Genomic DNA, 15,391 nt, shown 5'->3' with positions numbered 1-15,391 from the left:
TTTATTCAAATATTAAATAATAATATTAAAATAAAATTAAACAATACCTAACAATTTAACAATTATATTTCGCATTACAGGCTTTTATACGTTCAAACTGATATATTAAATTATATATTTTGTGTTTTTCAAAATAAGGTCCCTTCAAATTTATATTACCCGCTATATAACGAATGTCGACATCTTAGGAAAATGGCGGAAATTAAACAGAATAAGCACTGCAACAGCTAACTGGAGTTTGCCTCCCATCAACTGTTTTGAACGTCGCCATTAAATTGGATTTTATTGTAAATATTGCGATGAGTGTGTAAGAAGTGAACAGTTTTTATAATAAGTGCAACAATGAATTTGTTTAAGGCATCAAATACTTGATAATATACCTCTGTAAGCTTTATCATACTCGGATGGAACCAAATAAGAAGCATCCGAGGCAAAAACAAATACATTTACCTTCAAAAATGCATCGACCAGGTAACAAGATTTACAAATTCTGAATGAAAATGTAAGAAGGTACTATTTGAAAAACAGTTAATTGTGAAAAAACTAGTTAACCTATTTTAAAAAGTTTTCAACTTCTTCGTTACGTCAGATGTCCGAAATAAGTTGACAGTTACTCGAGTAAATTCACAACAAAGTGTTTTATGTGCATGTCTTCTTTTAGTGTTGCTGTGTGAGAAGATTTCGCGCCACCAATTATCCTTACATTGCGTTTATAAATGTTTATATTTTGAGTTTACAAGTGGAGGTTAGGTTGTGTTTATTTTCGGTGTTGATAACGAAGACGTCAGATATACAAAAACATTTAACAATATCCAAAGCACTAAGCTTTAACCACCTTAATGAAAACTTAACATGCTTTATTGTAGATATGGTATTACTATACATGATGTTCGGGTGAGCTCAGAGCTTGTCCGTGGATATGGAGCGGGAAATACCGAGTGTTCCCATCACCACACTTGCAGGAGTGGCCAGTTTAACTGAACTGCTGCCAGAAATGCCACTTCCCACACCTCTTCCACAAACATTGAGTAACAAGTCATTACTCTTTCATCCAAGGGTTGCGGAAGAAGCCCAAAATTTGCTGGGAACTAAAGATGAAGTTCTTATACCTCAGTTGGTTCAGTCTTTATCCCAAACATCTTCACACTACATGTGAGTTGCATTTAAAAATGGTTTTTAACATTTTATATTTAAATATAAATGTAGTAGTTATTTAGAATACCCTTTAATAGCAAAAATTCAGTCATACATATCTTGTTGCAGCTAGCTTTCAGAATTGTATCTTTTTTGCTTTATTGTTTACTTTATTATTATGTTACAAGGTGTAGTGTTTATTTACTTAATGAGTTTTGATACTTTTATTGTTTTGTAAATGGAATAACTAAATGAAATAACTTTTTACATTACTTTTTAGAGAGGTGAAAGATATTTATGCAGGTTTGGAACAGCAGCAAATTGAACAACAAGAAAATGCTCCTGAACTTTTAAAGGCAGTATTAACTGCAAACCCGAGTCTTTTTACTTCTGTTACTGGTAGGTATATATATTTATTTGTATAAACATTTTAATTTTCAACTGATTACTCGTAGGTTCTCAAGTTGGTCAGGATCACTCGGTTTTTGTAAAAAAAGAAATAAAACAAGAGAAACCAGAAACACCAAGTACTTGTTCTACTTCATTCAAACAAGAGGTTACACCAAGTACTTGTTCATTCAAACAAGAGGTTTTAACCGTTAATAAAGAACAACAAACGAATAATGAGGAAAAACACTCAAAAGACACTCAAACTTATAGTGGAAGTGAAACATTGCCGTCTGATTTATTTTTACCTGCCACTGATGTATCCCAAATAGGTGAACTATCAACCCAGTCACAACAGCAGCAGATGCCTTCGAGACCGTCCGTTATTACAGCACAGGCAACTACCCAAACAATTACTCAGAGCCAAGTATCACAATCAGAGCAATCTCAACCAAAAAGGGAGTCTTCCACAACAGAACAACTTCGACAGCTAAGGCGCACTACAATTACTAAGGAACCAATAGAAATAGTAATTCAGGATGAAGAAACGCAAACAACACCGACACCGCTTACACCTGCATCAGCTCAAACAAATCACATAAAACAAACAACATCTAGCAGTCAAACAACACCTAATACAACACCCACCCCAACACCTATTACAATAAAACAGCCTGTTGTAAAACTGGACCGAATATCAGAGGATGATCAGATGCTTATGCAAATTAGCATATCAAAATTTGCAGAGTGCAGACCTGATTTGGCTAAAGAATTAGGAATTGTGCCTAAGCAGGAACTTGAAGATCCTGAAAGTGAAGGTAGTCAAAAAAAAAACTCAAAATTAAAAAGGCGTGCCGCGGGCGCAGACGAAGACGCTGATTACATTCCCGACGAATTTTCTGCACTTGTGGGCAGCACAAAAAGAAGAAAAACCGTGATAAAGGAAGAAAAACCGGAACCGATCATGGTAAAACCAAAACTAAGAAGGGTGGAGAAGAAATTTGTCCCAGTTCTCGAGAAACTTTCTACTGAAGAGCTTATGGAGACAAATACTTACCACCGATTTAACAAATCAATAGAACATGTGTTAAAAAATCAGGAGGATATAGATTGTCCGGAAATTTCTGAAGATGGCATTGTCCAAGATGAATATCTTCTTAACAGAGTGACAATGAAAGAACTTGTTACTGAAGCAGCTAAATTGAAAAATTTAGGTGCTACAGAAATGATTCCAACTGATAAATTGGTAAGACTGTTAAATGTAATGGAATTAAACATAAGGGGCGGTGACCGCGTTTCTCCCATAACTGATGAAGATAATGAAAGTATTCGTCAATTATGGATGGAAACAACCATGGACAGGGTCATGGGAGCTGCCGATGCTTGTTTAGTTTCTCTTTATCTCATGACTTCATCAAATATGCCCAAAAGGGTGTATTTAGAGGATGTCATAGACAGGGTGGTGCTGTATATTAAATACCAATTGCATAACACGATTTTTCCTTCTTTTGATTCCACCTACAGGCTGGACAATAAGAAAAAGGACGGTCGTAGAAAGAAAAATGCCCAGGTGTCAGAAAAAAGTATACTGGTTTTGTACAATAAAATGTCAGAGCTAATTAACTTGTTAGCAGAACTGCTCAGTATTCAGGTATTAACAGATACGTCTGTTCTTCACGCGTCTTCAATGGGCGTGTCACCATTTTTCGTGGAAAATGTCAGTGAACTTCAATTAGCATGTTTAAAGTTAGTGACAACTATTTTCACGCGCTACGAAAAACATCGCAGGCTACTACTAGACGATATTCTTGCCTCTATTGCTCGTCTTCCGAGTACAAAGCGTAGCCTTAGGACTTACAGGCTCAGTGGTGACGAACATATACAAATGCTTACGGCATTGGTTCTACAGTTAATTCAGTGTGTTGTGGCGCTTCCAGAGAACATTACTAAACCGGATAAACAGTCTGAAAATTCGCACCCAGTTGACCAAGACGTATTGATTTGTAATAAATATGAAAAGGCTACGACCACGGCTGGAACTTTCTTGGCGGTTTTTCTAAGTAAATGTGGCAGCAAATCTGAAGACATTGATTATAGACCTCTCTTTGAAAACTTTGTCCAGGATTTGCTTGCAACTGTTAATAAACCAGAGTGGCCAGCCACAGAACTATTACTTAGCCTTTTAGGAAAAATGTTGGTCAAAAACTTTTCAAATAAAGGAACCGACATGTCCCTAAGAGTAGCTAGTTTAGACTACTTAGGTGTTGTAGCTGCCCGCCTTCGTAGAGACAGCATTGTATCGAACTGTAAAGTTGATACAATAGATCAAATGATAAGAGACATTAAGCTAGAAGAGTCTAAAGATAGTGACGAGGCGTTATTAAAGAAAAAGAAAGAAAAATTGGACATCGAAGAGGACAGACTTCGTTTTTTGCAGGGTGTACTTCTTGACTTTTTAGCTGTGAGTGGTCAAACTGACGAAGCTCATCGTCACGCAAGACATTTTTATATAGCTCAGTGGTATAAAGATGCAACAAACGAAAAATCCCGCGTTGTTTCTGAGAAAACTAACGCTAAAGAAAACCACAGATCTCGTTCAAGGAAAGGAATAAACGACGTTGACAATTCTGATTCAGAAGATAACGAAGCAAGAGACATATCAACTGATCAGGAACATGCAGAAAAGTTTCGTATGTTGGAAGACAGAAAGAAGTTCCTTATCAACAAAATACGTCCCTTCCAAGAAAAAATTTCTTCCGGTAATCGTGTAAAAGTTTTCGAAACTTATATTGATTACAGTAGCGCAGAGCTAATTGCTCAATACCTTGCTTCGAAAAGATACTTCTCTCAAAGTTTTGACCAATATCTTAAAGCTGTAAGTGAAGTGCAATCGTTTTCACTTAATACTATTCTTTAAAAATGTTAATATTTTACAGATTCTTATAGTGCTGAAGGAAACATCTATAGCAATTAGAACAAAAGCGATGAAATGCCTCGCGTCTATAGTAGAAGCTGACCCGTCGGTTTTGGGAAGACATGACATGCAAATGGGCGTAAACCATTCTTTTCTTGACCACGCCACTTCTGTTAGAGAAGCAGCAGTTGATCTTGTTGGTAAATTTGTTCTAAGTCGCCCAGAGTTGATATCGAAATATTACGAAATGCTCTCTGCGCGTATCTTGGATACTGGTGTGAGCGTTAGAAAGCGTGTCATCAAAATTTTAAAAGACATTTGCATCGAATGTCCGGATTTTCCAAAAATTCCGGAAATTTGTGTTAAAATGATACGCAGAGTTAATGATGAAGAGGGCATAAGAAAATTGGTAATGGAAGTATTTCAAAACATGTGGTTTACCCCCACCAAGGATTCGTCTCTTTTACGTAAAGTAATGAATATTACAGATGTTGTTGCTTCAGCTAAAGACATTGGATTGGAATGGTTTGAGCAGCTTCTGATTAGTGTAAGAAATGCTTCTTGATTTCATGATTTTTTTATTTCATTCAATTAATAACATTTTAGTTGTTTAAACCAAAAGAAGATAAAGACGATTCTACCAAAATTCCGACAGAACCATCGAGAACGTTAATTTTAGCTTGTACCCAGANATATTATATTTTTTTATTAATGTCCCCTTTTAAATAACGATTATTTCTGATATAATAGTAATCAATACTTTAGTAAAAAGGGTAGATCAGTTAAATTATACAACAAATGGTGTGGTGTATATAATTTTTTGGTATATGAGGTTACGACTGCGCAATAGTCCGAATTAATTAAAAATCTACCAATACGAAATTATTTTGTTCGTATAACGAAAGTCGAGAACCAAACGCGAACTTCATAATTATAATATGATAAATGCTTGTAGTGGTTTGAACCCACCAAAGTGTCATAAGACAATATATTTCTCGTAGAGAAATTAAAACTGATTCAAGTAGTATCCAGTGGTGATTGGAAATGAATACACCCCCTAGGGGTTGAAGTCTCGCAAGACCCCTGCGGCAAGTCGTTGGGACTCATTATTTACCATGCCTTTGCCAAGACCGAATACCGCTAGCAAGGCCAGAGCTTCGATCTCTAAAACCGCATTACCGGTAGATCAATCACAATAATATGCTCTCTCTCGACCTGAAGGAACTAACTACTCTATCGTATATAGAACAGGTATTATATCATTATGGTATACATACATTTATAATATAAGAGATACATATATGTACGTACACATCGAATAGTTGTACTACATGTAGATTTCGCTTTTTATATGGTGGGAGATACCAGTGGATATTTAAAAGCAAAAAAGGAGGAAGTTAACTTGGGAGAGGATTAGTAGAATGCTATTGGAAAAGGTATATATGGAATCAAAAGTTAGGTATTTTTGAAACACTATTTTAAAATGGTGTCGTCAACACACAACAGAATCTAGAAAAATACCAATATATAAAATGTTTAGACACCAATAAGGTTTTTTGTAAATCTATTTATTTAGTGGATTAATACAATATTCAGATGTATTAACTTATAGCAACTGGCAGGTATATGAAGGTAATTCTGATGAAGGGATTTTTTGTGTTTTACAAGGTATGACTAATAAGTGAAGCCTGTTTCGGTATCTATACCAAAACATAAAATATTTAAATATGTTTACCTGGTATAAACTGGCAGGTATATAAAAAGTGAGGCAATAAATTTGTGGTTTCAAATGTTGCCCTTTTTGTGAGTTTTAGGAGATATAACGAATAATTGAGATCTAATAGGTATCTNCAATGAATTTGTTTTAGGCATCAAATACTTGATAATATACCTCTGTAAGCTTTATCATACTCGGATGGAACCAAATAAGAAGCATCCGAGGCAAAAACAAATACATTTACCTTCAAAAATGCATCGACCAGGTAACAAGATTTACAAATTCTGAATGAAAATGTAAGAAGGTACTATTTGAAAAACAGTTAATTGTGAAAAAACTAGTTAACCTATTTTAAAAAGTTTTCAACTTCTTCGTTACGTCAGATGTCCGAAATAAGTTGACAGTTACTCGAGTAAATTCACAACAAAGTGTTTTATGTGCATGTCTTCTTTTAGTGTTGCTGTGTGAGAAGATTTCGCGCCACCAATTATCCTTACATTGCGTTTATAAATGTTTATATTTTGAGTTTACAAGTGGAGGTTAGGTTGTGTTTATTTTCGGTGTTGATAACGAAGACGTCAGATATACAAAAACATTTAACAATATCCAAAGCACTAAGCTTTAACCACCTTAATGAAAACTTAACATGCTTTATTGTAGATATGGTATTACTATACATGATGTTCGGGTGAGCTCAGAGCTTGTCCGTGGATATGGAGCGGGAAATACCGAGTGTTCCCATCACCACACTTGCAGGAGTGGCCAGTTTAACTGAACTGCTGCCAGAAATGCCACTTCCCACACCTCTTCCACAAACATTGAGTAACAAGTCATTACTCTTTCATCCAAGGGTTGCGGAAGAAGCCCAAAATTTGCTGGGAACTAAAGATGAAGTTCTTATACCTCAGTTGGTTCAGTCTTTATCCCAAACATCTTCACACTACATGTGAGTTGCATTTAAAAATGGTTTTTAACATTTTATATTTAAATATAAATGTAGTAGTTATTTAGAATACCCTTTAATAGCAAAAATTCAGTCATACATATCTTGTTGCAGCTAGCTTTCAGAATTGTATCTTTTTTGCTTTATTGTTTACTTTATTATTATGTTACAAGGTGTAGTGTTTATTTACTTAATGAGTTTTGATACTTTTATTGTTTTGTAAATGGAATAACTAAATGAAATAACTTTTTACATTACTTTTTAGAGAGGTGAAAGATATTTATGCAGGTTTGGAACAGCAGCAAATTGAACAACAAGAAAATGCTCCTGAACTTTTAAAGGCAGTATTAACTGCAAACCCGAGTCTTTTTACTTCTGTTACTGGTAGGTATATATATTTATTTGTATAAACATTTTAATTTTCAACTGATTACTCGTAGGTTCTCAAGTTGGTCAGGATCACTCGGTTTTTGTAAAAAAAGAAATAAAACAAGAGAAACCAGAAACACCAAGTACTTGTTCTACTTCATTCAAACAAGAGGTTACACCAAGTACTTGTTCATTCAAACAAGAGGTTTTAACCGTTAATAAAGAACAACAAACGAATAATGAGGAAAAACACTCAAAAGACACTCAAACTTATAGTGGAAGTGAAACATTGCCGTCTGATTTATTTTTACCTGCCACTGATGTATCCCAAATAGGTGAACTATCAACCCAGTCACAACAGCAGCAGATGCCTTCGAGACCGTCCGTTATTACAGCACAGGCAACTACCCAAACAATTACTCAGAGCCAAGTATCACAATCAGAGCAATCTCAACCAAAAAGGGAGTCTTCCACAACAGAACAACTTCGACAGCTAAGGCGCACTACAATTACTAAGGAACCAATAGAAATAGTAATTCAGGATGAAGAAACGCAAACAACACCGACACCGCTTACACCTGCATCAGCTCAAACAAATCACATAAAACAAACAACATCTAGCAGTCAAACAACACCTAATACAACACCCACCCCAACACCTATTACAATAAAACAGCCTGTTGTAAAACTGGACCGAATATCAGAGGATGATCAGATGCTTATGCAAATTAGCATATCAAAATTTGCAGAGTGCAGACCTGATTTGGCTAAAGAATTAGGAATTGTGCCTAAGCAGGAACTTGAAGATCCTGAAAGTGAAGGTAGTCAAAAAAAAAACTCAAAATTAAAAAGGCGTGCCGCGGGCGCAGACGAAGACGCTGATTACATTCCCGACGAATTTTCTGCACTTGTGGGCAGCACAAAAAGAAGAAAAACCGTGATAAAGGAAGAAAAACCGGAACCGATCATGGTAAAACCAAAACTAAGAAGGGTGGAGAAGAAATTTGTCCCAGTTCTCGAGAAACTTTCTACTGAAGAGCTTATGGAGACAAATACTTACCACCGATTTAACAAATCAATAGAACATGTGTTAAAAAATCAGGAGGATATAGATTGTCCGGAAATTTCTGAAGATGGCATTGTCCAAGATGAATATCTTCTTAACAGAGTGACAATGAAAGAACTTGTTACTGAAGCAGCTAAATTGAAAAATTTAGGTGCTACAGAAATGATTCCAACTGATAAATTGGTAAGACTGTTAAATGTAATGGAATTAAACATAAGGGGCGGTGACCGCGTTTCTCCCATAACTGATGAAGATAATGAAAGTATTCGTCAATTATGGATGGAAACAACCATGGACAGGGTCATGGGAGCTGCCGATGCTTGTTTAGTTTCTCTTTATCTCATGACTTCATCAAATATGCCCAAAAGGGTGTATTTAGAGGATGTCATAGACAGGGTGGTGCTGTATATTAAATACCAATTGCATAACACGATTTTTCCTTCTTTTGATTCCACCTACAGGCTGGACAATAAGAAAAAGGACGGTCGTAGAAAGAAAAATGCCCAGGTGTCAGAAAAAAGTATACTGGTTTTGTACAATAAAATGTCAGAGCTAATTAACTTGTTAGCAGAACTGCTCAGTATTCAGGTATTAACAGATACGTCTGTTCTTCACGCGTCTTCAATGGGCGTGTCACCATTTTTCGTGGAAAATGTCAGTGAACTTCAATTAGCATGTTTAAAGTTAGTGACAACTATTTTCACGCGCTACGAAAAACATCGCAGGCTACTACTAGACGATATTCTTGCCTCTATTGCTCGTCTTCCGAGTACAAAGCGTAGCCTTAGGACTTACAGGCTCAGTGGTGACGAACATATACAAATGCTTACGGCATTGGTTCTACAGTTAATTCAGTGTGTTGTGGCGCTTCCAGAGAACATTACTAAACCGGATAAACAGTCTGAAAATTCGCACCCAGTTGACCAAGACGTATTGATTTGTAATAAATATGAAAAGGCTACGACCACGGCTGGAACTTTCTTGGCGGTTTTTCTAAGTAAATGTGGCAGCAAATCTGAAGACATTGATTATAGACCTCTCTTTGAAAACTTTGTCCAGGATTTGCTTGCAACTGTTAATAAACCAGAGTGGCCAGCCACAGAACTATTACTTAGCCTTTTAGGAAAAATGTTGGTCAAAAACTTTTCAAATAAAGGAACCGACATGTCCCTAAGAGTAGCTAGTTTAGACTACTTAGGTGTTGTAGCTGCCCGCCTTCGTAGAGACAGCATTGTATCGAACTGTAAAGTTGATACAATAGATCAAATGATAAGAGACATTAAGCTAGAAGAGTCTAAAGATAGTGACGAGGCGTTATTAAAGAAAAAGAAAGAAAAATTGGACATCGAAGAGGACAGACTTCGTTTTTTGCAGGGTGTACTTCTTGACTTTTTAGCTGTGAGTGGTCAAACTGACGAAGCTCATCGTCACGCAAGACATTTTTATATAGCTCAGTGGTATAAAGATGCAACAAACGAAAAATCCCGCGTTGTTTCTGAGAAAACTAACGCTAAAGAAAACCACAGATCTCGTTCAAGGAAAGGAATAAACGACGTTGACAATTCTGATTCAGAAGATAACGAAGCAAGAGACATATCAACTGATCAGGAACATGCAGAAAAGTTTCGTATGTTGGAAGACAGAAAGAAGTTCCTTATCAACAAAATACGTCCCTTCCAAGAAAAAATTTCTTCCGGTAATCGTGTAAAAGTTTTCGAAACTTATATTGATTACAGTAGCGCAGAGCTAATTGCTCAATACCTTGCTTCGAAAAGATACTTCTCTCAAAGTTTTGACCAATATCTTAAAGCTGTAAGTGAAGTGCAATCGTTTTCACTTAATACTATTCTTTAAAAATGTTAATATTTTACAGATTCTTATAGTGCTGAAGGAAACATCTATAGCAATTAGAACAAAAGCGATGAAATGCCTCGCGTCTATAGTAGAAGCTGACCCGTCGGTTTTGGGAAGACATGACATGCAAATGGGCGTAAACCATTCTTTTCTTGACCACGCCACTTCTGTTAGAGAAGCAGCAGTTGATCTTGTTGGTAAATTTGTTCTAAGTCGCCCAGAGTTGATATCGAAATATTACGAAATGCTCTCTGCGCGTATCTTGGATACTGGTGTGAGCGTTAGAAAGCGTGTCATCAAAATTTTAAAAGACATTTGCATCGAATGTCCGGATTTTCCAAAAATTCCGGAAATTTGTGTTAAAATGATACGCAGAGTTAATGATGAAGAGGGCATAAGAAAATTGGTAATGGAAGTATTTCAAAACATGTGGTTTACCCCCACCAAGGATTCGTCTCTTTTACGTAAAGTAATGAATATTACAGATGTTGTTGCTTCAGCTAAAGACATTGGATTGGAATGGTTTGAGCAGCTTCTGATTAGTGTAAGAAATGCTTCTTGATTTCATGATTTTTTTATTTCATTCAATTAATAACATTTTAGTTGTTTAAACCAAAAGAAGATAAAGACGATTCTACCAAAATTCCGACAGAACCATCGAGAACGTTAATTTTAGCTTGTACCCAGATAGTCGATTGTTTGATTGAAAATGTCATTCGGCTCGAGGAGACCCATAACAGTAGCGGATCTTCTCAAAGGCTAGTAGCTTGTATGACTACGTTGTATTTGTTTGCAAAAATAAGGCCACAACTCTTGGTCAAACATGCAAGTACATTACAGCCATATCTTAGCCTGAAGTGTCAGTCACAGGGTGACATCCAAATTGTTAGTAACGTGGCAAGAATGCTAGAACTGGTGGTGCCACTTATGGAGCATCCTAGTGAAACTTTCCTCGCCCAATTGGAAGAAGATTCTATGAAACTAATTTTGTATCATGGAAGGCCTGTTGTTGCAAGTTGCCTTTCTTGTCTTGGATCAGTTGTTAATAACGTTACAAGAAACTTCAAATTGATAAGAGATTGCTTTAAAAGGTTCTATGATTGCTTGAAAGTCTGCAAAACATATTTTGAAAATGGGAATTCAGGTTATATTTTAGAAAATGTAAAACATCGCCAATATTTTAGAAGAGCACTGTATACAGTTGGTCTACTTTTAAGACATTTCGATTTCAAAGATCCTGAAGTTATAGGAGATTTTCCTGTAAGTTAATATTTATTATTTCTTCGTTCTTATTTTAAACATGAAGTTACTTATTACAGCCGGATATCAAAGATCAAGTATTTCAAACGCTAATGTATTTTTTACAACAAGAAGACACAGATCTTCAAGCGTATACACTAAATGCTATTGGATCTATTTGCATAAGACACTACGAATTTATGCTGGAGAATGAGCTTAAAACGTTTTATCATCGTATGCTTACTTCAGAAGATGCACCTCTTATAATGAAATCGGAAGTTCTAGTCAATATTGAAATGTATTTGATAGAAGAAGAACGTAGAATGATTCAACAAGATATGGAATGTAAGTTTATTTAATTTAAATGCTATGTCATTGTGCATAGTGTTATAAGAAAAACTTTGTAGGGTCTAAACGTTCAAAGCAGGAAAACTTGAAAGAGATGGGAGACATATCTTCTGGAATGGCTAGTACAGTGATTCAATTATATTTAAAAGAAATTTTGCAGTCTTATTTACATTCCAATTTACAAGTCCGTCAGCCAGCTCTGCGTGTAATTCAATTAATTTTACAGCAAGGTTTGGTGCATCCTGTACAAATAGTTCCCTATTTAATTTGTATGAGTACAGATTGTGAAAAAGTAGTGTCTCACAGTGCCGACAAACAACTTCTAGAAATCGAGAAAAAATATCCTGGATTTATTCATACTAAATCATCATTGGGTATCAGATTATCTTATCAATTGCAAAAGATTTTACAGGCGGAGAAAATCGTACGTGGGTTTAAGATAAAGGAAAAGGGAGAATACCCCACCGGACTCAACGGTTACCTCTATTCTATTCTTAGAAATTCTAGACAACAAAGACGTGCCTTAATTCTTAATATTTTAAAGCAATTTGATGAACAAGTGGTAAGAATTTTATACAATCAAAACCATGTCTAACTACTAACATTTTCTTTTTCAGCATACTACTTTATCATATATGTTGTACCTGGCTGATAATTTAGCATACTTTCCCTACCAGGTTCAAGACGAACCCCTATTTATCATTCATCATATTGACATAATGATCTCTGTATCCGGCACTAATCTTTTGCAATCGTTTCGCGAAGGTTTAATAATGACTGACGCTCAGCAAAAAGTTATTGAAGAAGGGCAGAATGACGCTAGTACCAATTTAATATCAGCTTTGGATGAAGAGGATGATGATGAGGTCACACTCCTAGCAAGAGTACCTGAAGATGCTTCACATCTTCAAGCATGCATTACAGCTGCGCAAGGTTGCCTTCTCCTTCTTATGCTTAAGCAACATCTTAAAGATGTCTATGGCCTCAGTGATGGGTAAGTTACATAGAAATAAGTCTGTCGTTATTTTTAAATAATAATAATTGTTTTTGCAGCAAAATTCAACAATACTCCCCATCAGAGCCGGCTAAGGTTTACGAAAAGGCTACAAATCGCAGAAGTAACACACATTTCAACCCTAAAAGTACAATAAATAAACTGAAAGAAGGAACTCCCACCAAGTGCTTAGATGAAGATGGAAGAAAAGATCTAATAAATCAGTACTTAGATGTCAGTATCATAAATTATTTCGTTCTTTTTAGTAATATCCAGGTATGCTCCTTTCTTTTTTTATAGTTCAAACAGCTTATGCTAAAATTGGACCCCGATGATCCTGACGATGACGAAAACAACAAAGTCTTAATGGCTTTAAGTTCGGGAAATCCGACTCCTGCAGTTAACTCCTTGGACCCTACGACGCAAAGCACAATTCTTACTGAAGCTGACCAAGTGACGTTAGCAAATTATAAGGTAAACAATAAATTTTATTAACATAATCATTTTTCTTATCCTCGTAGGCTTGTTTACATTTTTAAATTGACGTATTTAATTGAAAACAGAATCGTACTATTTTAATTTCAAAAAGTCAAAACAAAATAGCTCATCTTTTTATTGTTGGTCGGAATTATATATGGCCTGACCAACGTTGAATTAAAATAATTTTAACATTGAAGTCAGAAATTATTAATTATTGTCTAACAAACGATTAACTGAATCAATTAATTTGCTATCCTCACTTTATTGCGTTTTGGTACTTGGGACTGTACAGTGTGTTTAAAATTATTTTTTTTTTTGCTCGAAAGTCTCAATGCACATATAGTTTACCATTTTTGTCAATCACTACCAAGTCTCAATTAAAAGATAAATTGCCACGTTTGATATTTATTGTATTAAATAGGCTACAACACCACCAAAAGTGCCCAAACTTATAATCTCAAATCGGAGACTTGATAGTGATAATAGACGAACCCCGCGAACTCATAAAATGGACAAGAATAAAAAACATAAACAAAAAAAGCGAAGACGGAAACTAATGAGCTCATCAGGTGATGAAAGTGAAAATGACTATAGTGATCCGGACTTCATGGCCTAGCCAGTGGTGTACAGTGATCATAGCATAATTGTAATAATATCGGCTAAAAATTAAGAATTTTTATAATTAAGATTAATTTCGTCAGTTTTTGTAAATTAAAAATCATCCGTCAGGATTAAATTTCAGTAATTCATTTACATTTCATCAACAAAAACCGTTTCATTATGAAGAAATCATTGCATTAATTTGTTTATAATTTAGAGATTTTATTTTGTGTTATGGTTTCTTCGGTGTTAAAAAGGTATAATTCGTTATTTCCTATAAGTGAAGTTCTCTAAAACGTTTTTATTTTATTTATCTATACACATATTTACTATACTTCCTGTCTTTTTCTTATTTTATTCTACATGAGACATATTTATTATTTGTATTATACAGGAAGTATTGTTATAGTTTTTTTTTCTTAATGACGATTAAATTTTATGTTACACATTAATTTGCTTTAGCATTATTATGATATGCTTTGCATTAAAAAAACAAAAAAAAAACAACAATAATGGGAAACTCACTTATAGAAAACAGCTTTCCGTTTACATATTCTAGTAATTCATTTTTTTTTCTCGAAAATTCAAGGCCGCAAATTGTGAATATCAGTGTTATTTTTATACAAATCGTTATTTAAAGTTAACTGTTTAGGAAAATGCTCCCATCATAATTGATTACGATTAAGAGTGTTGCTACTTTTGAAATGAAACATAAGAAAAATTATGTACATTATAAACAGCGGAATGCACTTTTGCGTAAAAACAAAACTGTGAATTATATATTGTATACATCGCATCCTGTAAATTAACAACAATTTTTCTCTTACATGAAATTCTCATGATCATGAGGTTACTTTAAATAACCTGTGAAAATTGATTGATTTACCTACATTGTATTATTATTCTACAAGCAATTTTTATTTTGATGTGATTATATTTTTTAATTGTTTCTATATTTAAAAAATTATTTAAATTTCATACGAAGCAAAAATTAAGTCTCTCATAATGTATGTTCCTAGTAATACATAAACATTATAATAATTTTACAGCAATTTAGCTTTTATTTTCTGAAACTATAATTTATTTAGAAATGGCTATTGCCTGTATCATTTTTATTGTTTATTTTTATTTTAATTTCATATCTGCGCGACAAAATAATTATTTTATAAATTATGAAGTTCTGGAAGTTCATATGTTTGTCTTAAACATATAAGGTAGTACACAAAATAATGCGCAGACAAAATTGAAATTTATGAATTAATTGTGATTTTATTTTTCATTTCTCTGCTTGAGAGATATTCTTTCGTTATTCATTATATTATTAATTAATACAAAAAGTGCTTCAG

At 34.6% G+C, this 15,391-nt stretch overlaps 2 protein-coding genes across 3 annotated transcripts; both read left to right on the top strand.

Annotated features, from left to right (window-relative positions):
* Positions 1-67: 67 nt before the first annotated feature.
* Positions 68-5,164, top strand: LOC112903941 (nipped-B-like protein A). Its single transcript, XM_025976569.1, has 6 exons — positions 68-471; positions 867-1,152; positions 1,415-1,533; positions 1,590-4,396; positions 4,458-4,982; positions 5,042-5,164. Exons 2-6 carry the CDS (start codon positions 920-922, stop codon positions 5,162-5,164), a joined length of 3,807 nt encoding a protein of 1,268 aa, XP_025832354.1. The 5' UTR covers positions 68-471; positions 867-919.
* A 1,144-nt stretch (positions 5,165-6,308) lies between these two features.
* LOC108742693 (nipped-B-like protein A) lies at positions 6,309-15,151 on the top strand. 2 transcript variants are annotated; one of them, XM_025976552.1, is made up of 12 exons: positions 6,309-6,417; positions 6,813-7,098; positions 7,361-7,479; positions 7,536-10,342; positions 10,404-10,928; positions 10,988-11,644; positions 11,704-11,968; positions 12,031-12,533; positions 12,589-12,965; positions 13,025-13,199; positions 13,266-13,439; positions 13,867-15,151. In XM_025976552.1, the coding sequence occupies exons 2-12, from the start codon at positions 6,866-6,868 to the stop codon at positions 14,059-14,061; spliced, it is 6,030 nt and encodes a 2,009-aa protein (XP_025832337.1). In that variant the 5' UTR covers positions 6,309-6,417; positions 6,813-6,865; the 3' UTR covers positions 14,062-15,151. The 2 variants fall into 2 exon arrangements, with proteins under 2 accessions (XP_025832337.1, XP_025832338.1); XM_025976553.1 differs by having other exon boundaries at positions 6,309-6,448.
* Positions 15,152-15,391: the final 240 nt, after the last annotated feature.

The sequence above is a fragment of the Agrilus planipennis genome, unplaced genomic scaffold (genome assembly GCF_000699045.2).
Source record: "Agrilus planipennis isolate EAB-ADULT unplaced genomic scaffold, Apla_2.0 scaffold346, whole genome shotgun sequence".
NCBI classification, from domain to species: domain Eukaryota; kingdom Metazoa; phylum Arthropoda; class Insecta; order Coleoptera; family Buprestidae; genus Agrilus; species Agrilus planipennis.
Note: the sequence above shows the minus strand (reverse complement) of the source record. Positions and strands in the feature narration are given on the sequence as shown.

What these genes read in the sequence shown, in the direction of transcription:
- LOC108742693 (XM_025976552.1), top strand. Translation starts at nt 6,866, where the DNA reads ATGGAGCGGGAAATACCGAGTGTTCCCATCACCACACTTGCAGGAGTG. An exon ending in TTGAGCAGCTTCTGATTAGT is followed by an intron (nt 10,929 to 10,987) that starts GTAAGAAATGCT and finishes ATAACATTTTAG; the next exon opens with TTGTTTAAACCAAAAGAAGA. An exon ending in TAATAAATCAGTACTTAGAT is followed by an intron (nt 13,200 to 13,265) that starts GTCAGTATCATA and finishes CTTTTTTTATAG; the next exon opens with TTCAAACAGCTTATGCTAAA.